Source organism: Notolabrus celidotus, chromosome 17 (genome assembly GCF_009762535.1).
Source record: "Notolabrus celidotus isolate fNotCel1 chromosome 17, fNotCel1.pri, whole genome shotgun sequence".
NCBI classification, from domain to species: Eukaryota; Metazoa; Chordata; class Actinopteri; order Labriformes; family Labridae; genus Notolabrus; species Notolabrus celidotus.
In genome coordinates, this window is record NC_048288.1 from 26,508,843 (window position 1) to 26,534,438 (window position 25,596).

At 38.7% G+C, this 25,596-nt stretch overlaps 1 protein-coding gene across 1 annotated transcript; it reads left to right on the top strand.

The window, feature by feature from the left end:
• On the top strand, positions 1-25,596 carry phex (phosphate regulating endopeptidase homolog, X-linked). Its single transcript, XM_034706417.1, has 22 exons — positions 1-440; positions 8,788-8,844; positions 8,966-9,127; positions 9,809-9,892; positions 11,032-11,258; positions 11,522-11,590; positions 13,248-13,364; positions 13,514-13,597; positions 14,784-14,926; positions 15,169-15,262; positions 16,931-17,059; positions 17,315-17,416; positions 18,848-18,925; positions 19,821-19,924; positions 20,016-20,074; positions 20,497-20,551; positions 22,478-22,545; positions 22,646-22,776; positions 22,934-22,999; positions 23,549-23,653; positions 24,849-24,925; positions 25,068-25,596. Exons 1-22 carry the CDS (start codon positions 317-319, stop codon positions 25,168-25,170), a joined length of 2,238 nt encoding a protein of 745 aa, XP_034562308.1. The 5' UTR covers positions 1-316; the 3' UTR covers positions 25,171-25,596.

Sequence of the window (25,596 nt, forward strand, 5' to 3'; positions counted from 1 at the left end):
AGTTATAGTTACTACAAAGAGACAGACAGCTGCGCAGAGAGACAGACAGATAGAGAAATTACACATGGTCTCTTCTTAATGTGCAAAAGAGACATGTTAATATAGCAGAAATGTGTGACTTATTAGATTTTGTTTAATTTTCTGGAGATAATCTTTTACTTTTTGGATTTATTTTGTCCTTTATTGTGATTTTTAATTCAATTTTCCACTAAATATTGATGCTTCCTGGTGTGTTTTTCCTTAAAGCTTCCACACCAGAAAGTAAGAGAGTGTGTGGGTGAGTGTGTGTTTGTATGTGTGCGTGATATAGTAAACCATGGAGCTGGAGCGTTTAGGTGGCGGTGGGGTTAAACCCGAGAGGGACAACAGTCGTCTCTACAGGATAGCACTGGCCATGTGTGTGTGCCTCTGTGCTGCTCTGCTGCTTGCACTAATACTGGGTAAGTCTCTCTACAAACACACACTTCTTTTCCCCCTTAAACCTGCTTTATAATTTGTCAGGAATGTGGCAGAAATGTATCGTACAATGTGCACGTTAAACTCAGATTATAGTACATGCAGACTGTAAATATACACAGAAGCACTCGAGTGGGAGCAAAGGTCTTTGTGGAGGGATCGCGGGTAACTTGTGTCAAACTATTTTTGGTTCATATAGGGTTTCATACACGCCCACGTAAACATGCACAACTCTCCATAATGCACTGTGGGAGTCAGAGTGAACTCTGGGAAAGGAGGAAAGAATGTGTATGTTGACACTTTGTGGTAGCTTTTTTTTTTTTTTGCAGTATGTGAAATTAATTAGCTGGGAACTGTTTAGAGGACTGATGGGTGGGGTGTGTGTATTTGTTTATTTATAGGGGGCTTAATTAGCACTGACATTTTGAAACCCCCATATAGAAGTGACAGGGTTAGATAAAGTATTAATGTCAACTTATTGTCCGGCTATAACCAGGCACAAAATAATACAATTACCATAAAAAAGATAAGAGAAAATGGAAGTGTGTCTATATTTTACCTTAAACTTTAGGTAGGATACGTTTATTCATAAAGCCCCGTACTGTGACGTTTATCAAAGCAGCATTAAAGGCTTTAGGACAGTACAAAACTTAGTTAAAGCTCCTATAAGGAACTTTCTGTTTGTGTTGATTTCATTCTTATATCTTTGCTGTTTTGTCCCTTACATATGTAAGTTAGTATTTTAAACCAAACATCTCATTCTGCTGTTTTTTTAAAGGTCACTCATTAAGTATCTTTTAAAGTTATATTTTTTTGGCCTTTGTTTTATAGGACAGCTAAATAGAGACAGGAAATGTGGGGAGTAGAGAGCGGGGGAAGACATGCAGGAAATGGTCAACTGGCCGGGAATCGAACCGGCGTCCCCTGCGTCAATGACTGTAGCCTCTGCACATGGGGCGCTTAGACCGCTAGGCCCCTAGCGCCCCTCATTAAGTATCTTTACCACAGTACATCAGAATCAGAATCAGAAATACTTTATTTATCCCGGGGAGGAATTTGGCTATAACCAGGCACAAAATAATACAATTACTATAAAAAAGATTAGAGAAAATGGAAGTTTGTCTATACTTAACCTTGAACTTTGCAAAGGTAGGATACGTTTATTCATAAAGCCCCATACTGTGACGTTTATCAAAGCAGCATTAAAGGCTTTAAGACGCTACAAAACTTAGTTAAAGCTCCTATAAGTAACTTTCTGTTTGGGTTGATTTCATTCTTTTTGTTATTTAAGTTTTTATTGACTTCATCACAAGAAATGCAATCACTATAAACTATACATACATATTGAAGGGCATATACTATCAACAGACAGCACAGCCCATTTTTAGGATCCAAAGACCCTTTCGACAAAAAACAAATAAAAAAAAAACAGACGCCCCCCCAAACAAAAAGGGCAAAACAAAATAAGACAAAGCAAAAAACAACAACACTAAAAGGCAGCCCCACATTAAGTGTCAATAAGTAACACTTCTCAATAACTTAAATATTTTGAAGTTCATCTACACACCTGTACACATTCTCTGACATATACAAACCTTGGGTAGATAAGCCCCGCCCCCTTAATACATTGTTGTTGATTTCATTCTTATATCTTTTCTGTTTTGTCCGGTACATGTTTAAGATCTTCATTCTGCTATTTTTTTAAGGTCACTCATGAAGTATTTTTTCCACTGTACTTTATTTATCCTGGGGAGAAATTTGGTCATCACAGTCGCTCTTATACACACTAAAGAAGAATATCAGAGTATTAACAGAAAGTAGGAATACAATAAGAAGTTAACACTAAATAAATTAAGTAAAACAAAAAAAAGTAAAGAAGCGCAGAATAGTTGGGAATAAAGGCTGATTTATGCCTCAGCAGGGGCTGACGCAGACATGAGCACCGCATGCTTGTGCGTCGATGTGTCCGTGTCACGCAGCAGTACCCAGCCGAAACACTAGAGGGCAGTGTGGTCTCTCTGATAGCCGGTCGCCTGCTTCCGGCTCCGCTACAATCTCTGTTTACTTTTCCACAGTGATTCAGAGCGTGTTATGTTAATCTACAGCTGATACATGTTGCTGTTTATCATACAGACATGATTACATGAAGAATAGAGAGGAGGAGATGAAATACACGGCCGATGAGCGGGGATCCCGGAAGTGCTGTAAATGCGGGAATACAATGACGCTGAGTGGACCAATCATGGAGCATGTGGTCCACGTCGATTCTACACGTAGTTACATTTTGGAGGAGGTGCACGTCAGCTACATGCTATGGGAGATATGCGGACCTCCGGCGTAGGCTGCGCCATCGATTGGACGCAGAAGTATAAATCAGCCTTAAGCTAACACACAAACACAAAGTAACCTCAAACTGCAACATGGTGAAGGCTTTGTGCAGTGTTGCAGAATTGACCCCTCTGCTTCATGTTAGGGTCTTATCTCACCCTGTCAAGGTTCTACTTAGCAGACCAACCTGCTCACTATACATTAACCCTTACATAATTGCTACTTGCCTAACCCTAACCTTACCCTAACTTTAACCACTGAGACTACTTTCCCAACTTGTAGACATGTCTTTCGTGTCCAATCAGTGTCAAGCCTTATCCAATTTAGTCTGAAATATGTCCTCAAAGTAGACCAAGTCTGAAACAGCCTTCTTTGAATGTTCATTCAGTCATTCATTATGAGTCTTGTTGTGCTTCTGTGGTGTAAAAACATCCAGATGCATTTAAACTGGAGTTGTCCAAAAAGTCTAAACTTTGGCACGACTCCCAAAAAAGCCCAACATGACACTTAGAGATTAGTTTTCATAGAAGAAGACGTGTGAAAAAGTGAGTTTAGGCCGATTTTTTAGCCTTTAATAAGATCAAAGCTAGCTGTTTCCCACTATTTCCAGTCTTTGTGGTTAACCAGGGTTATTAACTTCTGTCTGTAGTTTCAGTGTTAATAAACAGACATGAAAGCGGAAGTAATCTTTGCACCAAACTCTCTGAACGTTGAACTTTTCCTTTCAGAGTTGGTCTTTATGTCAACTGTTATGAGTTCCTCTGTGTGTAGTAGTAAGAATGGTTGTGGTTGGGAATGTGGGGAGTGGGGTAAGTATTGTTTAGTTGTTATTGAGGGAAGCGGACATTCTTGTGGTGGCACTGAAGTGTAATTATGTTATGTGCCAATGTATGCATTACCACACACCCACTCTAATGGAAAACCTCCTCTAGTCTCTAACCATGTGAATGACCAGACACAGGAATGCCAAGTGTTTGATTTACTGATTTTTGCACGAGATTAAAGGGTGGCTTTTTTAAAATGACTGTTTGTACATGCATGTTTTTGGTATCTCAGTACCGAACATGAGGTTAGTGTTCGCAGTGACACTTGAGTCCCAGACATCTGTGCATCTGTTGAATGAATACTCTGTATGTGTGTGTAAGGTTCTGACCGAGCAGTCGGGGAGGGTTGTTGAGGTTGTTCCAGGCCAAGTGGGTCACGCAGGGTTGAAGCAGCAAGTGTGTGCATTTGTACACAACAGTGGGCACAACCTTAAGGGACCCTCAAAACTGCTCTAACTAGACAACATGACCAGTCAACCTCCGAGGTCAGACATTGTGGCGCAGCTCTGTAACGCTCCACTCACCCGTTCACAATAGGGATTTGGTTTCTAAATCTGTCTCCTCACTTCATGGGCTTGTTCTGCCTCCGTTTGCCCTCAAAACCACATCACATAACAACACTCTCTGCCAAGACGTTCGAGCGGCAGGCTGTCGTTCACCTTGGAGAGAGGAAGTGAATGGGGTAAACCTGTGGTCACACTGTGAGTAGTGTAAACAATGTGTGGCTCTATTCTGTCTTCTTGAGGCTTTTCCGAGGGCCTTTTTTTAGACGTGTGTGAACTAATTACAAGTGACACTCAGGCCAAGCTAAAAAAACCTGATGTGTGTTTTGGAAAGTTCAGTATAAATAAAGATCATAGGGAGGGAATAAAGAAAATTCACACAGCTAAAAACTGCATGGTGGTTGCAGGTGGTGTCTTTCCACGGTGCAGGCAGGCACAAGGTTAAAAATTGAGTGTGCTGTTTACTCTGTGTGACTGCTCTCCAGCTGTATCAACTGCACTTTGGTCTCTATTTGTTCAGTTTTGATAGAAAAAGTGAATTTTGCCAATGTTCCACCTCCCTCTGATAACTTGTATCTTTTTGTAGGTACATGATAGTATGACTAGCTGAAACCTTCTGTTCTCTGTGCTACATTTATGGATAGTTTACACTGAACTACTGACACAAGTTGCAGCCTTTTGAAGAATACCAAATAAAAAACAGTCATCTCTCATAAACAACATGTATATGTACATTTTAAAGTTATATTTTTGGGCATTTTTGCCTTTTATGACAGGACAGCTGAAGAGAGACAGGAAACATGGGGAGCAGAGAGTGGGGGGAGACATGCAGCACATGGTTGCAGCTGTGAATTGAACCGACGACCTCTGTGATGAGGGCTATAGCCTCCGTATGTGGGGCGTTTAGACCGCTAGGCCACCAGCGCCCCAGAACAACATATATATTTTTTTATAGTCATGTTTTTTGGGCTTTTAGCCTTTATGATAGGACAGCTGAAGAGAGAGAGGAAACATGGGGAGCAGAGAGTAGGGGAAGACATGCAGCACATGGTCACAGCCGTGAATTGAACTGGCGACCTCTGCAAGGAGGGCTATAGCATCTGTGTGTGGGGCGCTTAGACCACTAGGCCACCAGTGTCCCAGAACAATACATTTTTGAGTCAAATACATTAAAGCGCTGTACTTTATGCAAGAAGCATTACTTGCTGGTGACAAAATGGCTTGAAAAAGATCCATTCACTCAGACAGCATTACACACTTTCAGCTAAACCTCTTAATTGCTTTGGTGCATGCAGGGGTGGAAACAGAGGGGTGGCCAAAGGAGGCATGGGCCCACTTCCTTTGAATATCTTTGACCACCCAAGTGCTGCCCCAAAATCCTCAACTATAATTGGCTTATTGCCCTTTCAGAGGCAAAACTTATGTGGAAATCAGCATTTTGTTGTTGTGTTGAAATTAGGGATGTAAGGATACACTCAACCCACGATTCAATCCGTATCCCAATTTTTGGGTTCACGATACGATTCACTCACGATTTTCTAACGTTTTTCAAGAAAACTGGATTGAACTCAAACTTTAGATAATTATTATTTTATTTCAATTCTCAGATAGGTAAAGGTAAACGTACTTTATTAATCCCCATGGAGGAAATTCAAATTCTCACTCGTCTTCTTATTTTGATCATGCTACATACACACATAGTTTGTTATACATACAAACATGCTATGGACATGCTTAGGAGAGATGTCAGAGTGTGGAGGCTGCCATCAACCAGCGCCACCCGAGCAGTTGGGGGTTCGGTGCCTTGCTCAAGGGCCCCTTGGCAGTGCCCAGTCAAAATGGACAAGCACTTCTCCAGCCACCAGTCTACTTGCCAAACTTTGTCCACTCTGGGACATGAGCCGACAACCCTCCGATTCCCAAGCCAAGTCCCTATGGACTGAGCTACTGCCGCCCCAGATACGGACAGTTGCAATATATATTTTTCGTCTTATATTTTTTTGTAAACAAAGTAATCCTTTTTCTTTTTTAAGGTGTGTTGTAACTCAAACAAAACCACTGCACTTCTTTTCAGCACCTTGCAAAGTTACTGTACAAAAATACCTTGTTGGAAAATGTCAGAACAATTATAAAGAAATGGGAAGTGAGCGATTCCTAAATGAAAGTATTAAATATTAAAGAAAATAAGTTAAATCTCTTTACATAAACTAAAGTGCAGCTTATGCTCCTGGCTTGGAATTGACATGTTTTTCTTAAGGAATATCAGGGAAAGCCAAAATGCTGCCGTACCTCAGACATAACACAAAGGTGCATCCTGAACTGCTCGGTCTTCACCTGCTGCCGCAATGTCTGCTCACTCAGTGACGAGAGAGCAGCGCAAGAGACTTAATGATGTTGAACAAGCAGAGTGAAATGCAGATAGCGCCTTCTACTGTTTGAGAATAATATCGCAATACAAATTTTGTTCAATTTATTTTAATCCACCCTTATTTGTATCAATGTTTTACCATCTTGTGATATTATTACAAGATATCCTTACATCCTTGGTTGCAATGTAGTTGATGATCTGCTTGTAGCTTCTTTGCTGGAGGATATTTTTTATAGAGAAAGAGAACAAAACCTAATATGTGTGGTTAATGACTGACCTGTCAGCAGCAGAGAAAAGAAGAAGAGAAGTGTGTTAATAGGGTGAAAGGAGCTAAAGTGAAAGAGACATCAACCAAATTTGAGGAAACAGACACAAAGCGACCACAAACCGCAGCATAGTGAGCTTTGGCAGAGTTACAGGACTGTTAGAGTGAGAAAAAAAGGAAAACAGAAAAGTTAAAGGGAAGGTTTTTATACAATAGCTGCTGTTGTTTTGTACATCTGGTAAGAATACCAACAGAAAAAAAGACTTAACTGTGAATGAAATGTCAAATTGAATGTTAACTCAACCCACATGTAGGCTGAGAAGAGGTGCTACCAACTGTCAGAACTGTTAAACTAAAAATGAGTGTTTTTTGGCTGTATGAAAATAAAAAAGTAAAATAAAAAAGAGAGATATGTAGATCTATACATGGTATGCATGTCTCACCCTGTCTGGATTCTATTCCACATAACCACCAGCTAACTATACATTATCCATCACTTCCCCATGTGGATCTTTATGGATGTTTATTCATTTTAATTCTCTCAAGACAAGTTGCTTTAGATCCATTATTAGGCTTTCTTATAGCTGGGTTTGGTAGTCAGATTTAGATACTGGCTAAAGTGATCATTATGTCCCGATGCCAATCAATACATAATGTGTTCTTAAAAAAGAGCAGAAATAAAGCCGCTATCTACAGCCAGAGTAAACCTGGGAAAATACCAACCAATCCCTGCCATCAGGAGACAAATTATGAAACCAATCAAAGCGTACATTTCATGTTTGTTTGTGTTTTTAACTTTCACTACGATAATGTTTTGGTGTTTTCTGAGTGAGACATGAGTTGACGTAGTGCAAAACACAAACGATGTGTTTAGGACCGGTTTTAAATCAGTCATGATCATATGGTAGTGAATCAGCGGCGCTCGTGCATGTGAGCGGGGGCGTCGTTTTGGAGGAGCTCCGAGGGGAGGGGGAGAGGGGCTAGACCAGGGTTGTCAAACATACGGTCCTCGGGCCAAAACCGGCCCGCAAGAGGTTTGAATCCGGCCAAAAGTGAAACAATTACAGAGAAGACATTAGCTACAATTTTTCAATAAAAGTAACTGCAGTTTCATATTTGTCCTCTGGGGGTCGCATACAATCTTAGTGCTGATGGAGCGCACCTGAACAGCTCTCCAGGAGAATATTTGCAGTTTGCTTAAACCGGTGGAAATTGACAGAACTTTTCGAGCACTTTAAGATCCAATCAACACTAAAGTTTTTGTAAATGTAAACTTGTAACAGCAGGAGCGGTGGATCCACATTTTTCAGAAAAAGGAGCCACATATTGTGTGCATGCTTACCATACTTGAGCATACGTCATAGGTCTCACCATGGCGAAAAATAAAACAGCTGTTTTTCTAAAATGAATAGTTCATGTAATGTGGACATTTTCAGAATGTACTTGTTTTTTTTTTGCACTAAAACAAAGGGAAACATTTTGAGTTGTCCTTCTCTATAGGTTTATTATTTTATGATTTTACTGGTCCGGCCCACTTAAGATCAAATTGGGCTGCATGTGGCCCCTGAACTGAAATGAGTTTGACACCCCTGGGTTAGACGGAGTCCTGTGGAAATGCTGCATTCAAATTCATGCTAGTTTTCCATGGCTACCAACCCTAGCTTTAATGACAAGCTGTTTTTCAATTTAGGATATTCACATAATTTTCAAAAACAGTCCTTATACACAGAACAGTCTGCATCAGTAGTGTTTGCTCACTTGTGACAGAGATCGGATTCGCAGAGAAAGAAGGAGCATTAGCCAACTTTTCCTTAATGACATGTGGTTTACTGACTGACGCATCAAGTGCTCCTGATGTCTCATATCTATTAATGCAATTTTCATCATGAGAATAGATGTGTGAAATGTATTTATGTTCCTTCACTGCTTAATGACAAAGTGCAGTGAGGGAAAACTGGTTTAAGAATGTGAGGTGGGTCAGTCCCGCCAAAGACCTTCGTTCAATTTGAAAAGTTAAATATTTTTTGCTCTTCTTCTCCCCAGTTTCTCAAAAATCCAGTCAGCAGGAGTTCTGCCTGACCCCAGAATGCATTGAAGCAGGTGAGGAGCAGTGCTAAACAAGCATCTACTGTACTTGCACAGAAGTAAACTTAGCTGTGACTTCAGAATCTGATTCTCAAAGGTCGTAATCTCCCTCCCTTTTTTGTACCTCTCTCTGTAGTGGGGTCTATTCTGAGTAAAATAGATCAGTCCGTCAACCCCTGTGAGGACTTTTATACTTTCTCCTGTGGCGGGTGGTTAAAGGAGAACCCGATCCCTGAAGATTCCTCCTCCTACGGAATCTATCCTTGGCTGCGGCAGCATGTAGACATCCGACTCAAAGGTGTGTATGCCCACAGACTCTACATCAACACTTGAGTTTATGATATAATCATACTTTAGTCCTTACCGAAAGAAAAGGAGAACTGTTTTATTCAATACATGAGAAGAAAAAGGAAAAGATTGAACATTTTGGTTGTAGGATTTTTTAAAATAGATTAAATTATAAGAGCCATCTTAGCTTTCTTGTTTATCTGTGAGTGGATTTATAATCAGACTCAGAGGATTAAAGCAATGATTGTACAGCTGTTCTTTTATTGCCCTGAAACTTGACTAAATATGGTTCTGAAAACAGAAGTACTTCAACTTTTATTAACACATTCTTCTATCTTGTCACATAGCAAGGGTAAGGCCTACATTAAGAACAATGCAGCTCAACCACTAAGGGTTATGTCTGAGATCTTTTTGTGTTATGCTAAATGCAATTTTGTAGCTTTGAGAGCTATAAAAGTGGAATTGGGCTCCAAAATCTCCTAAAGTGATTCTTAAAATCGTACGTTATCTCTTAATCACAAGGCAAGTCTGCACACATGTCTCTATTACTTAACCAAGCCATCATGGACTTATGTAACTATTGAAACAAATATAATAGTCTCACATAAAGCAAATGTCTTAAAGGTTTGATTCCTGTATATTTTATTGTTGGAGCTTTGTGTTATGACACAACTTGTTTTTTTCCTCTCAGAGTTATTAGAAGCTCCCTCAGAGTCTGATGAACTGGAGGCAGTGGCCAAGGCAAAGGTCCTTTATCGCTCCTGTATGAATGAAAGTGAGTCTGACAACACACACACAAACACACACACACACAAGTGTTACAAGCATTTTTCCTTACACACACAAACTGGGTTTTGTGACTTCAGAGGACTTGACATTGACGTGCATTGGTTATACGGGGGACTCCATCTAACCATGATGCTAACCACAACATTTAAAACAGAAACTCTAACCTGTCTTTACTCCTGACTGTAAACGTAAGTTTGGTCTTTAAATAGGTTCTGAGTCCCTGTATTGTCATGTATTTTAACCTGAGTGTGAATAATAAACAATCATAGACACGTTTTCTTTTTTTTTTTTTTTAAAGTTATATTTTTTGGGCCTTTTTGCCTTTATTGTATAGGACAGCTGAAGATAGACAGGAAATGTGGGGAGTAGAGAGTGGGGGGAGACATGCAGGAAATGGTCGACTGGCCGGGAATCGAACCGGCGACCCCTGCGACGAGGACTTAAGCCTCTGCATGTGGGGCGCTTAGACCGCTAGGCCACCAGCGCCCCAGACACATGTTTTCTAACACTTATGGGGTCTATTGTTTTAATAGTGCTTTGTGTAGACCCCAACACAGCTGTAATCATCCCAACTATATATGCCTGGCCCAAAGAGGTCTGATCTTCAACCAGGACCACATGCAAGCTCACAAAACACTCTTTTAACAAGTTAGGACCAGCAATGACATGTTTTATACTCAATCAAGTCCTTAGTCCTTTACTATTACAAATACGTTCTGACAATTATACTCTAAGGCAGGCGTTCCCAAAGTGGGGGTGGCGAGAAGTCTTCCAGATTGTATTTTATTTTGTAAGGAATCTAAAGTTGCATATTTAACTCATTCTTTAAATATATCGACAAAAGCATCAGTAGCAGCAGGTTAATTCATAGTAGTACAGGAAACACAGCCACATGTGCATGTATGAATGAAGCAACATTAATAACTTCCAGGGACAGTGGGGGTCGTGAATCTTTGGCACCTATATTTTGGGGGTCACGGCCTTAACAGTTTGGGAACCCATGATCCAAGGGAAGAAAACATACTCACTCAGTGATGCATTGGCAAAATAATTCAGCTAGATGTATATATAAATACATATAAACTCAATTCCAGCTCCTTAACTTCTGTTTGTTTGCTAACGTAGCCATACTGGAGCAGATGGACGCCAAACCGATGCTGAAAACACTCAAACAGACTGAGTTTCGGTGGCCTGTTGTTGGGGACGGGCTCGGGGGAGAGTATCAGTGGTCGGAGAAGCAGTGGAGCCTCCTGAAGACCCTGGCAGAGATGAGGAACCAGCACAGTAAGAGCGTCCTGATTCGCCTTTACGTCTCCCCTGATGACAAAAACTCCTCACACTACATCATCAAGGTCAGACACTTGTGCTTTACTGTGAATATACGATGTACATGCATGTTTTTCAGATCTGATAGTGATGTAAAGGGTTCAGGTTGAGTGACAGAGACGTTTTCACTCTCCAAGCTAACAGTTCTCTAACCACTGAGCCTTTAACCATCATAAAACCGAGGTTCCTGCTGATCTCTAAGAAACAATTTATAAATGTTTGTTTTCACTAAAAGTTACAAGATAAACCAAGAAAACATCAGAATATCCTCTGCTTTCTGTCTTTACAGCTCGATCAGGCCTCCTTGTCTCTGCCCTCCAGGGAGGACTACACCACCAACTCTTCCTCTGCACGGGCCGTGAGTTTCCGCTTCATTTGTCAACCCTTTTTTTTCTCACCTGTCATCTAAAAACTCCTCTCCCTGCAGTGGTAATTTCCTTTCTGCTTGAGTGATTAATTGTAGGAAGAAAATTCAGCCACTTCAATTATCAGCAGTTAATGTTGGCTTCAGAATATAAATATCCGAGGCAGAACAAGAGCTTCTTCTCCAGACTCAACATTTTACAAATGCACGACAGTCATAATTCAAGGAATTAATAGTCGAAGAGGACGCTTAAATATTGATTGCCTTGCTCATACCTGTCTCATTAGGCCAGAACAAAAAAAAGGGTGGTGAAAAAAACAGCTCACTCCCTCTCTGTTATCTCTTAGTGCAATGTCTTTAATATGAGCACAGGTGAGTGAATTTAGATTACTCAACCAACATTTTTACATGCATTTCTTCTTTTTAAAGTTATATTTTGGGGCTTTTTCCCCTTTATTGATAGGACAGCTGAATAGAGACAGGAAATGCAGGGATTACAGAGTGAGGGGAAGACATTCAGTGAATGGCCGCAGCAGGGAGTCGAACCGGGGACCTCTTTAACGAGGACTCTGTATATGGGGCGTGCTTAGACCGCTAAAGCAGTGGTTCTCAAAGTGGGGTCCTGGGACCCCTGGGGGTCCGCGAACCATAGCGTGGGGGTCTGTGAAATAATTTGAATGCATTTCTAATAAATTAACAAATTGTGCTGTGTCATTACAAAACAGCATATACACCATTGTTATGACCATTTGGTGGCTCGAAGGGATATGTGAGTCTTGTTACTGTTAATTTTCTGAAAGTGTTTAAGATCAATTACTTGAAAAGTATAAATGATGTCATGTTGAGCCCACAAGGAATGAAATGACTCTCTGTTTTAAAGTATACAAGTGGTATTTAGTTGATTCAAATTGAAGTGTTATCACTATGGTACAGGTCTGAAGTATTAACATTGATAAGTTTTACAATACAAATAAGTTCCAAGGGCAACTAAGAGTGCAAAGTGGCAGTAAGCATGTGCTTAATCTGTGGGGTCCTTGGACAATTTTCTCACCTGTAATGAGTCCCTGGCTCCAAAAAGTTTGACAACCCCTGCGCTAGACCAACAACACTCCTTTTAATTGTATTTTTGTCTTAGGTTAACCTGTATATTATATATATATCCTTAAATCTGTCAGAGCCAGTCTTTGAACCTAGCTCAATCTGAACCTGTGTTTGTCTATTCTTTAAAAAAAAGGCAACATTGGGGCAGTCCAAGGGCGCCCCATATACAGAGGCTATTGTCCTCGTCGCAGAGGTCTCTGGTTCGACTCCCGGCCTCGACCATTTGTTGTATGTCTTCCCCTCACTCTCTGCTCCCCACGTTTCCTGTCTCTCTTCAGCTGTCCATCCAATAAAGACGAAAATACCCCAAAAAAGAGGCAACAATAAATCAAAAGTTAAATATTACTGAATCCCAAATACTGATATGAAAGTAATACAGCCCCGAGTCTGGATGTCAGTTATTGATTGATTTCTGGAGGCATCTGATGTTTTGTAGCTGCAGAGTCAAAAGCTGACAGCTATGAAAGAGTAAGTGACATTTTCCTTTTCTTCTCATTTCCCTCCCTCCCTCTCTCTCTCTTTTTCTCTCTCTCCCTCTCTCTCTCTCCAGTACCGTGCAGCCCTACTGAGCTTGATGGTAGACACAGCCATCATGCTGGGCGCTCCGGAGAAAGCAGCCCTGACCCAGATGGAAAAGGCTCTGGCCTTCGAGACCAAACTGGCTCATGTAAAGACGTCATGTCACATACTATAAATAGAATCCAGCTTCCTGGATAGAGTTGATTTGATAGAACTCAATGGCTCAGTCGCTAATTAAAAAACTACTAATTCTTGTTAAACCTCATGTCAGTGTAATGTTTCTCATTTTCTCTGCAGATTCTGATTCCTTATGAAAACCGCACCAGTGAGAGCATGTACAACAGATACTCGCTCTCTCGCCTGCAGCGCACCATACCTCAGGTATTTCACTACAGACACAGAATCAATAGGCAAGGCAAGGCAAGGCAGCTTTATTTGTATAGCACATTTCATACACAAGGGCAATTCAATGTGCTTTACATTAAAACATTAAACTCATTGGAAACATTCAGACAAGCACAAAAATACACAATTTAAATGACAAATAAAACAGAAATAAAATTAGAAATATATTAAAAGTAAACGTCAGTTTTGGGTGTAGTCTTAATTTATTACATGTGGTGTTAATTCTTTTTATTTGTCTATTAGTTTGTTGTTCTTATTTTTACTATTTGTATTTATTTATTTATTTTTAAAATATTCATCTATTATTTTTTTGTACTTTCATTATTGTCATTTTCTTTTTTTCCCCTCTTTCTATAGTTATTTTTTTTAAATGTTAGATTAGTCTAATAATTATTATTATTATTGTTGTTGTTTTTTCTCATTAACAGATTTATTCACTTGACTACTTATTTTTGTTTTTTGTTATTAGAAAAACACCACTTGCCTTAATTGTTAAAATTGATTCTCTGTATATCATGTAAAAAAAAATTCAAATAGAAGATCTTTGAAAATAATAAAATATGAAAGTCCCCTCCAAAAAAGAACTATAAATGTTCTCTTGTTTATTAAAACTACCCTAACTTCTTTAGGCTTCTTTTAATATTGGTGTCTGTAAACATACATTGTTAATTCTACCTGTGGAGACCCTCAAACTCTGGGTTTTTCATGTATAACTTCTATTCTATTATCATGGCATTTTGAAACAGCTCAAATACTGACGGTGAAGAATTTAACTTTAATTAAATATCAAGCCGCCTCCAAACCTTACACTGCAAATGATTTAGCAGTGTCAAATAGTCAGTGTTTCGAACACTCAGGTTAGAACAGTAGTTGCACCATTTCTTGAAGTTTTGAAAATAATGTGACCATTAAAGTTGCCCAAATTTTACAACAAGACTGAATTTAACAATCATTGTAGCAGCTACGTGAAGCTGTACTGCTGAATACTGGAGCCAGGCTGCCTACACAGACCCGGTGACAATGCTAACATATTAATAACAGTTATAGACCAAAAGTGGCAAAAAGAAGAAGTTACAACAAACCTGATTTTCAATTATTGTATTTATTGTATTTATCAAAGTAACCTCTTCTCTACATGTGAACCTGTCCCCTCTCTCTGTAGTTTGACTGGTCTGGTTTTGTGAAAGCCGTGTTGGAGTCTAAAACCGAGCCGACTCGGTCCATCTCCTCCTCTGAGCCCGTCATCGTCCGTGCTCCACAGTATTTCAAGGATCTTGTCAAGCTTATTAACTCCACCGATCCCAGGTATACAGACACACACACACTGACACACACACACACACACACACACGAACAGCCAGACAGAAAACACACACTGACTGATGAGCACACACTGGGCCTGAGGGCTCCTGTCTCTCATTATCAGTATATTATAGTGTATAATGAGATTACACGTAGGCACTTAATTAATAGCCCTCTCTCTCTCTCTCTCTCTCTCTCTCTCTCTCTCTCTCTCTCTCTCTCTCTCTCTCTCTCTCTCTCTCCAGGACTGTTGCTAACTACGTGCAGTGGAGGACAGTATTTTCCAGGATCACCACTCTGAGCCGACGTTTCCTTTACAGATACTTGGACTACGCTCGGGTTGGTACATAAACAATCCTCTAAAATCTAAACGCCCATATTTGGTGATTTTGAAGCGTCTACATTAACTTAAAAATTCCATGCTCTTTCTTTGATGGATTACGGAGAAAAAACTCATGAATGCATTAAATCGTGTAAAATATGCACCGTTCAAAGTTTAGCACAAGGTCAATCCATTAATGGTCGACACTTTGCAGATGAATGTGTTGTTTATGTTAGCGAAGCTTTTAACTCTGTTGGATTTACAATGAAGAGCCGATGTATACACAGGAATTCCTGCTTAATGCAACTCTTCTTTCAACTCTCATAATGCAAGATTTGACCTCTAGTTATCCAACACTCCTTTGTTGTTAATCAAACTATGAACCTGACCCAAAATCAGGCTACGTCGTAATAAAAGTGATAAACTATACGTATTTTGTAACTCTGCATTTCAAGACCGTTTTAAATAAATCATTTTCAGATGCTGGAGATTTTTTTAATTCAGATTCTGACTCAGATGGCTCAAACATGTAGGCCTTTTCTCAGTGCTGGTCCATGTTGCAATGTGACTGTAGCCATGGTTCAGTTTGATTGACGTGTCAATGGAAGAGTAAGCCACGCCCACAATGTCTTGAGAAATGGTGTGAACTGGAGAATAAGCTTCTTTTGAACAGAGTTATGGGTGTTTATTTTCTCTCAGATATTTTGTTGGTGCTTTATTATACATTACATTTTGATATTCTATATTAATTTTATATATTCCAAGTCACGTTCCCAGAGGTTTCGAATAGTAGTGTCTGCTGGACTCTGTAGTGACTGACACTGTTTTATTTGTATACAAGCATCACAGTCATGTGCTATTACTGAGGGCTGCTGTAGCTATAATTGAATATAGCATCAAACAACCTCTGGGGGTTTAGTGGATGCTAAAAAGACTGACTCTAGCAAATTTGGACTCAATGTGGTCAAGGCTAGAAACCGATGAGTATTCAATATTGTTCCAAAAGAAATTAATTCCTGGCAGTGTGAAAAGTGTTTTCATGGAGCGCCAAGGACTCCAGAATTAAATCACCATGCTAGTACTGATTTTATACTCCCAGGTAACACTCCAAGACTCACACAGTCATTTTAAAATCGTGCCAAGACAGATAGAGTCTTGTTCACAAGCACAAAGATGACATTGGAGTGTTTAATGTCTGTGTGTAGTTCCTATATTTGCTTCTCAGTGACGTCACAGATTGGTTTCTGATGCTGAGTTTTGAAGCCTTGATGGTGGACGCCATAAAAAGACTTTTAATCAGAATCAGAGCTCTTATAATCAAGTTAGAAATTAATATAAGAAGGAATAAAATAAAATAAATAAAATAAAATAAAATAAAATAAAATGAAATGAAATAAGATTAAATTAAATTAAATTAAATTAAATTAAATTAAATTAAATTGAATTAAATTAAATTAAATTAAATTAAATTAAATTAAATTAAATAATAAAGTATATACAGAAGTGCAGAATAGTTAGAGTTAGCTATCTACAGAAGCACTGGGAATGAAGGAAAATGTCTTCATAAAGGCAAATAACGATATATATGAATAATTTATGAGCTATTTTTTTTCCCACTCTGATAGTGAAAGTTAGTGTGATATTGAGGACACAAAGTCACCATGCATCTCTCTCCCCTCTCACAGGTAACCACAGGAACCACCTCTCTCACCCCTCGCTGGGATAAGTGTGTCAACTACGTCGAGAACTCGCTTGTTTACGCCACCGGGCGCCTCTTTGTCAACACACACTTTCAGGAGGACAAGAAACACATGGTGGGTTTTCTACCTGACCTGAAGCTTGGGTCACATGTTGAACTTCTGTGTATGTTTCAGTGTGTTGAGTGTGTTTTGTCTGTGTGTCACCTGGAGATGAAGTTAGAGAGTTGAAGTTAATGTGCCCCATGAGTCAGTGCCTGTGTGTGATTTATCTTGTGGATTTATGTTCATGACGTCTGGAACTTACATCACATTTAGTTCTTTGTCAGCTTCTAATGAATGGGAGTGTGTGTGTGTGTGTTTATGTGTCAGATGGAGGAGCTGATTGATGGTGTTCGTTGGGCGTTTATCGACATGCTGAAGAATGAGAACGACTGGATGGATCCACCAACGAAAGAGAGAGCCATAGACAAGGTAGGAACACCTGGAGGCCCCATTTAAGTCGGGTAGATACTAACCTCAAAAACTCTTTAAAAAACTGTCACTACTCCTTTTTTTATTTTAAAGATATGTTTTTGGGCACTTTTTACTTTATTGGATCGGAAAGCTGGAGAGAGGCAGGAAATAAGGGGAGTAGAGAGAAGGGGAAGACATGCAGGAAATGGTAAAGGGTGGGAGTCGAGGCTGCGACCACTGCGACGAGGACTATAGCCTCTGTATGTGAGGCACGTGCTTAGACCGCTAGGCCAACGGCGCCACTCCTCTTTGTTTCCCACTCTTAACATTTTATCCAATCAATTTTTTTCTTAAAACTTCTGAACCCTAAGCATTACATGATTAGTTTTGATTTTCAAATAATGTAATATTGACTGAATAACAAGAAACCAAACTGTCATTTGAGTTTTATCTCATCTTCAGTTGTTTTCACATTTCATCAAAGTGTCTTCAAAAGTTAGAACAGCTCCTGACACAGCGGGGGTCCGCATAGCTCCCATACCTACGCAGAGACCTATGCAGGTAGCTGACGTGCACCTCCTCCAAAATGTAACTACCTGTAGAATCGACATGGACCACAAGCCTTGTGATTGGTCCGCTCGGCGGCATTGTATTTCCTGCATTTACAGCACTTCCAGGTTCAGCCGCACCCCGTCCGAGTATTTCCTCTCCTCCTCTCTATTCTTCATGTAATCATGTCTGTATGATAAACAGCAACATGTATCAGCTGTAGATTAACATAACACGCTCTGAATCTCTGTGGAAAAGTAAACAGAGATCGTAACGGGACTAGAAGCAGGTGACCGGCTATCAGAGAGATCGCACTGCCCTCAAGCGTTTCGGCCTTAACACGAGGCCGACACGTTGACAAACTTTGTTCTTCACATCAAGTCTAACTAAGTCTAACAGCAGCTTTAAACGACTGTAATGAAGATTTAACTTTGCTGTCAGTGGTTTCAGCTCGGACTCATTCTATTTAAAGTGCTCACACATCATTTGATTAAAGACCTTGGTTTGACACATTAGCACCAGACTGTCTTTCATCTTTCAGTCTTTGTTAAGCAGAACTGTCGACTTTTTTTGCTCCTTTGAAAAAGTGATTTTCTCCTTGAAGTAAAGCACTACTCATCTAACAACAACGTAAGCACAAAGACACTATTGAAAACATTTCACCAGCCTAACCCACTCAAGTTTTTTTTACAACCACAAGTATGTTAGACTTGCAGAGTTAAACAAGTACAGTGATTGTGCAGTTTGATACTGAACTTAAATTCTCCTACTAGCACTTTATGTTACAAAACCAGTGCAGAAACACTCACTCTTTATTGCTTGTCATTTTGTAATTGTTTGATGTTCAAACTCACTGTTAGTGATTCTAAATGAAAATCTGTTCACTGACTTTCTCTCAAGGCTTATGCGGTCCTTGCCAAGGTCGGCTACCCTGAGTTCATCCTGAACGACACCTACCTCAATGAAGACTTGAAGCAGGTTTGTAAAGCACTGTGTGTTCTTTAAAGTTCAGAAAAAACAAAAACGAATATATACAATGGTACTCTGATTTATACTTGCTTTTTGAAAAATAAAAATGATTTAAATAATAAATAAATAATAGCTATAATCAAAATATTAAATAAAGGGGATAAGGGCAAAATAGTCAAGTCAAGTCTTTATTTATACAGCACATTTTAGAACAACCACAGTTGACCAAAGTGCTGTACAAGCTTAAAAACACAATCAATAAAAACCAATAATTAAAAAAATATATTAAAAAGAGTAGATATTTAAAAAAAACCACAATAGATAATAAATAAATAAAAGCAAAATAGCATGCAGTCTGACTTCACAGTGAAGTTTAAGGAGGAAAACAAACAAACAACAACACCAAAAGAAAGATTATAGACAGAAACACTTACATATACTGTACCCCCCACCCTAACCATGTGTTAGACCAGTTTGGTTTTTAACATTTCTAATGTCAAACAATCACAGTAGAATATGATATGATTGTCAGAACAGTATGAACCGAAATAACTTCATATTCAAGTCCAGAATTTAAAAAGGAAGCAAAAAAAAACAAGTATTATCCAACATCAGTCCTCCCATTTTAGTCGAGGTACCTTTACTTCAACCAGTAAACATTTTTAGGTGTTTTTAAAACTGCAAAGACAGAAAAGAAGCCAGTGAAATTATATATTTTCAAGAAAGTTTTGCAGTTTTAACATGGACCTCACAAATGTGATTTTACTGATTTAGATAACGTCGTCATTTTGATATAAGGTGTAAATGTGATCATTCTTTGCAGTCATGGAAAATGTGCAGACTTTGGCTTTGATGTGGGGTTACTTTTTGAACCGTGTGTATTTGCATCCCGTGTGTGTTTCAGCTAGAGTTCATTGAGAAGGACTACTACGGGAACGTGATGCAGACGCTGAAGTTCATCGCTCAGTCGGATCTCGCCTGGCTCCGGAAGAGCGTCCCACGTACAGAGTAAGTGGCGGCACTAATCTTCATCCACATGCTGTTTGACTGTCATGTTTCCCCTTCCTACAGTGTGTGATTGTGTGTGTTCATGTTGCAGATGGTTTACCAACCCAACGACTGTGAACGCCTTCTACAGTTCCTCCACGAACCAAATCAGTAAGACACAACATCTGATTGATTTCTAAGACTCCACTTTTTGACTTTTGGAGAGAAAATGACGCCACGCTGCACCTCAGCGGTTTCAATTAAGTATCTGCCTGTGACACTTTTTCAGGGGATTATTCTTTCCTGAAGATGGCTGAGTAGGCAGTTCAGAGTGAAGAGTGATTTGGAATTTGCATAAAACATAACTAACGTTGTCATAAAGAGTGCTTTCTCACAGAGGGGATATGTGATCAGTTTTATGATAGCGTGATTTATGATTTTCCATGGAGAGATCCGAAGTGATTCTGCCTCACACAGGCTGGAATAGAAAAATAAAGGCTTTGAAAAGTTGCCTGACCTTCGGCGGTAAATAAATTCTGTTTGGACACGGCTGAAAAACCACAAACAAAAAGCTGTTTTGATCTTTTCTTTAGGATTCCCTGCAGGAGAGCTTCAAAAACCTTTCTTCTGGGGAAGAGAGTATCCAAGGTGAGATTGGAGAAATGTGACACGCTCTGCTAACAGACCGAAAAATGCCACCTCATGCTTTTACCCGGGAGCAAGGTGAAGCTGTGAAATTATTATTCTGACATGAACCTCCTGATAGAAAAGCACAGAAAAGAAGCGTATCATTACTCCTGAGGATAAACACCGTTATTTAGTTGGCCACCTCATTCTCCACAGATCATAAAATCACAGGGCAGGTATGACACGTCACACACTGTGTACTGTGTGTTTCTGTAATACTAAAGCAGTCATGTAGTTTCCATCCAGCTAACCAACCAACCAGACAAACCAATAAAAATCAACAAAACAGGAGTACAAGAATGAAAAACATAACAGGAAGTACTTATTTACACATATTTGTTTAATATTAATAATAATTTTTAAAAAATGAGATTAAAAAATAATAATAATAATAAATGATTTTTTTGTTTTGTATGGCGCTTTTCTTGATACTCAAAGTTGCGTAATAATAAATTAATAATATTTATATTATATTATATTATATTATATTATATTATATTATATTATATTATATTATATGTTTTCCACATTTTTTCTCAAATTAAGCTCTTTTGTCCTTTCAGTGGTTTATATATTTTCCTTCATTAAACTAGAAAACATTTTGTCCGTCCAGTCTTTAAAGCTCTTATGCACAACAATTGGCTTGTGTCAATTTTGGCGCCCCCTGTGGACAAAGAGACTCATCTTAATACTGTGCTGATATATATGCACTACCAGTCAAAAGTTTAGAAACACCTTCTCATTCAAGGGTTTGTATTTATTTTAATTATTTGAAACACTGTAGATTAATACCGAAGACATCAAAACTATGAAAGAACATATATGGAATTATTTAATTTTTTAAAAAGTGTTAAACAAAGCAGAATATGTTTCATATTTCAGATTCTGTGAAGTAGCCCCCTTTTTCCTTCATGACAGCTTTGCACACTCTTGGTATTCTCTCAGTCTGCTTCATGAAGTGGTCTCCTGGAATGGTTTCTAATTAACATGAGCCTTGTCAAGAGTTCATTTGTAGAATGACTTGTCTTCTTAATGTGTTTGAGACCATCAGTTGTGTTGTTCAGAGGTAGGGTTAGTACACAATGGATAGTCCTATTTGACTACTGTTGTAATCCAGATTATGGCAAAACCAGATTATTTCATAGTTTTGATGTCTTCAGTATTAATCTACAATGTTGAAAATAATTAAAATAAATACAAACATTTTGAATGAGAAGGTGTGTCCAAACTTTAGACTGGTAGTGTATGTCAGTCAATATTTGTAGTTAAAAATTAAAAAAGGGGGCTGGTCTGACTCCTAACCTCTTGCAATGAATTGAAGCATTAAAAATTACAACATAGAAATTCTCAGCTTTGTTGTTAATGGATGTTAATGTTTGCTTATGAAGGTCATAAAGAGGCATTAGTGTCAATTTTAGTTTGTTTCACAACCAGTTAAAAACTCCTTATAGGAGCTTTAAGTGAAGGAGGAGATTTGGGTTTAAAATTTCTGAAAGATTGTTGAGGAAGAAAGGAAAAATCCAGTTTGAATGTATGTTTTATGTTCCTTTTTAAAATCTAAATTAATGATACAATCCTCAATACTTTCAGGCAGAATATTGTGTATAAAATTAGAATAACACATTACTTAAAAATATCTTCATTTTTCCACCCAAACTCCACCAAGTCATTTCATAATGGACTTTTTTTCGAAATGAAATCGTGTAGTGACATCATACTATGTCTCAACTAAAATCAAAGTCAATAAAAGTTCCATTTTATGCAAAAATAGAGCTCAATTTGTCAAAAGCTTCTTACAAATTAGATTACATTTAACCATCCAAATGCTCATATATCTCCACTGTAACTGATTCTGTCGAGTGACTAAGCCTCTTGTCTGTTTTCCAGGTCTTTAAGTTACGGTGCCATCGGCGTGATTGTTGGACACGAGCTAACACATGGCTTTGACAACAACGGTAAAGTCACCACCCTTGAAAGCGTCCCTAAGAGACATATACGAGTATTCTACCTCAGCTGATTTTGTGATTTATTTTCGGTGATACTTTTCTTGAACAGGTCGCAAGTATGACAAAAATGGTAACCTAGACCAATGGTGGAGCAACTCCTCTGTGACAGCCTTCAATGAGAAGAGCCAGTGTATGATTGACCAGTACAATGGATATCAATGGGAGGAAGCAGGCCTGAATGTAACAGTTTAAATTTGTTTAATAAAGTGAAAATGTAATATTACTGGAATTACAAGCTAACATAATCTTTTACAGTAGTTAGACTCTTTTGAAAAATGTCTCTGTGAAGGATTAATGTGAGAATGTTTGCTTTGTGGCTGTTTTTTTTATCCTGTAGGTGAGAGGGAAGAGGACTCTGGCAGAAAACATTGCAGATAATGGAGGAATACGAGAGGCGTTCAGGGTACAATCTGTTTCTCTTGAATTATCAGTCTCTACCTCAACCTTTACTTTAACCTCTGCCAACCAAAGAACAGTTATCTTGGTCTTGCAGACTCTACAAAGTAATAGGTCTTGTTTTTGACCGGCTGTGTGCACAATTACAGGTCTAACTTACTAAATTCACCAAGAAACAATGCAAATAAGCTGTTTCAATGACTATTTCTCAGACACTGGTACTCTAGTTTTGCAGGTTTTTTTAATTACACTGATCAAAAAATAGAAACACCACTCTTTATTTTTTGTTTCAACTTTTTTTCAAGTTGAAGTAAAAGAATAAAAGAACAAAGTTTAAAGCCAAAGATCAAAAAACACACACATCAAACAGTTGTACTTGTTCTGGGTTTGATATTCCCTGCACCTGTCCTTATTTGATGCACGTCTGGAGTTTGTTATAAACCTCTATTATCCGATTCAACATGTCCCCAGTGTGAAAGGACTCTTTCTTAGCATTTCAGGACTCCATGTGAAGAAACCCAGGCTAGAAAAATGTGTCTTTTATCTCTCTGTTCAGGCGTACAGGCGGTGGGTGGATGAGAGCAGAGGTGGTGTGGAGGAGCCTCGCCTGCCAGGAGTCAGTTTGAACAACAACCAACTGTTCTTCCTCAGCTATGCACATGTAAGAAAAACACACACACACACACACACACACACACACACACACACACACACACACACACACACACACACACACACACACACACACACACACACACACACAAACACACTATTTTTGCCATTTCACCAGTGCTTTCATATTTATTACTAAATACACTGGCATTTCCTCTATGTGGAGTTACTTTGCCAACCTCGGTAAATATCCAGGTATAGATTTTTAACTGCTGGAGTTTGATCAAGTATTTCAACACTATAAATGTCTCAGTTGGAGCAGTTTGCTTGCTTGCAACTTCATCCACACTTGATTTTCATTTCACAAGTAAGTGTTTCAAGGAGCAAAGAGGCTAGCTTGAATGTATACTTCACATTAAAACATTACTAATACATATATATTGATACTTCCTCTAGTTTTCTCTGTTACTTTTACTTTTATAAATCAGATCTGGGGTTACATGTTTTAGTGCAAAAAATCTAGTCCCATCGGTAAAATCTCAAACTGTATGATATGAAATTACTTCTTATTTCAGCTGTATGTGTTTCAAAAACATACTCTGAGTTCTGCTGCTGTGAACCTATGTTGATCTCACGATCACTAATTGAAAGCTAATTCAACTTTTTCTTTTGGGAAACTTTGGAGGATCTCTGGAAAGATATTTTTGAAACTTCCAGGAATTTTCTTTCAAGCTTAAAAGATAATTTTTGCAAACTTTTAGGGATTTTCTTTGCATTATCTATGTATAATTTTAGCACTTTTGGAAACTTTAGAAAAACTTATTAAAAAAGTTTTTAAAAAATCTTATGAGAAAACATTAAAAAATTTCGGGGAACATTTATTTTTAGATTACTTGAAAGCTGTCTGCATTTTAAAGACATTTTTGGAGCCTTGTTGGAGTTTTTTATGGACATTTTTTAAGATTTTTTTCTAAATGGTTAAATTAAAATTATTGGAAACTTAAATCAAAACTTGTGCAAATTTTGAAATTCGCAAAGGATTTATTGGGAAACTGGATTTTTTTAATTTCAAGAATTTTTAGGAATAATATAAATTCAAATGAACAAGATTCTGATCATTTAACACATATATCTTTGGTACATTTAAATCCATTATTAATTGCAATTTGTTGATGCTAAAGCAGAAAAATGGGAGCAAAACAAGTCATACCATCTATTTTATAAATCTATCTTATGTGCTGCAGGTGAGATGTAACTCATACAGACCAGAAGCAGCCAGAGACCAGATCCAGAGTGGAGCTCATAGTCCACCAAAGTACAGGTGAGCGCAAACACACACACACACACACACACACACACACACACACACACACACACACACACACACACACGCACACAGCACTCAGATATAATCCAATCTCAGTGCTCACAGCCTGACCTCTACTGTCACTATTGCCCCACAGAGTCATCGGCGCGATGAGTAACTTTGAGGAGTTTCGGAAAGTGTTCAGCTGTCCCGATTCGTCAGTTATGAACCGTGGTGCACAGTCCTGCCGGGTGTGGTGACCTTTGACCTCAGCTTGCTCCTGGACCAGGCCTGAGTTGTCTGCAGCAGGACAGAGGGCTGGTAACAGTGCTCGACTCGGCCGGCATAGTTTACACGATGTGGGAACAATGCAGCAGACATGTTCTCCTGACAGAACACGGCCTGTTGTATGAACGTGTTGGTTTAAAGTGGGGAACTGAAGAGATGGTAGACATTTTTTAATGTGCTGTTGTTTACTTTTAATGCAACAAATCGTTAACTTTTTCCACAGGTACATTAACTGCACATGTTTCAGCTACTGCATAAATTATGACTGAAGTTAACTCTCGAGGACCATAATTTATGGATTATCAGAGTGTTGTAAAAAAGAGCTTTATGTGTACTATAAGTATGACTTGATAAAGCTAGAAACTGTCTTTTGGGAATAAAAATGTTTATATGAAATA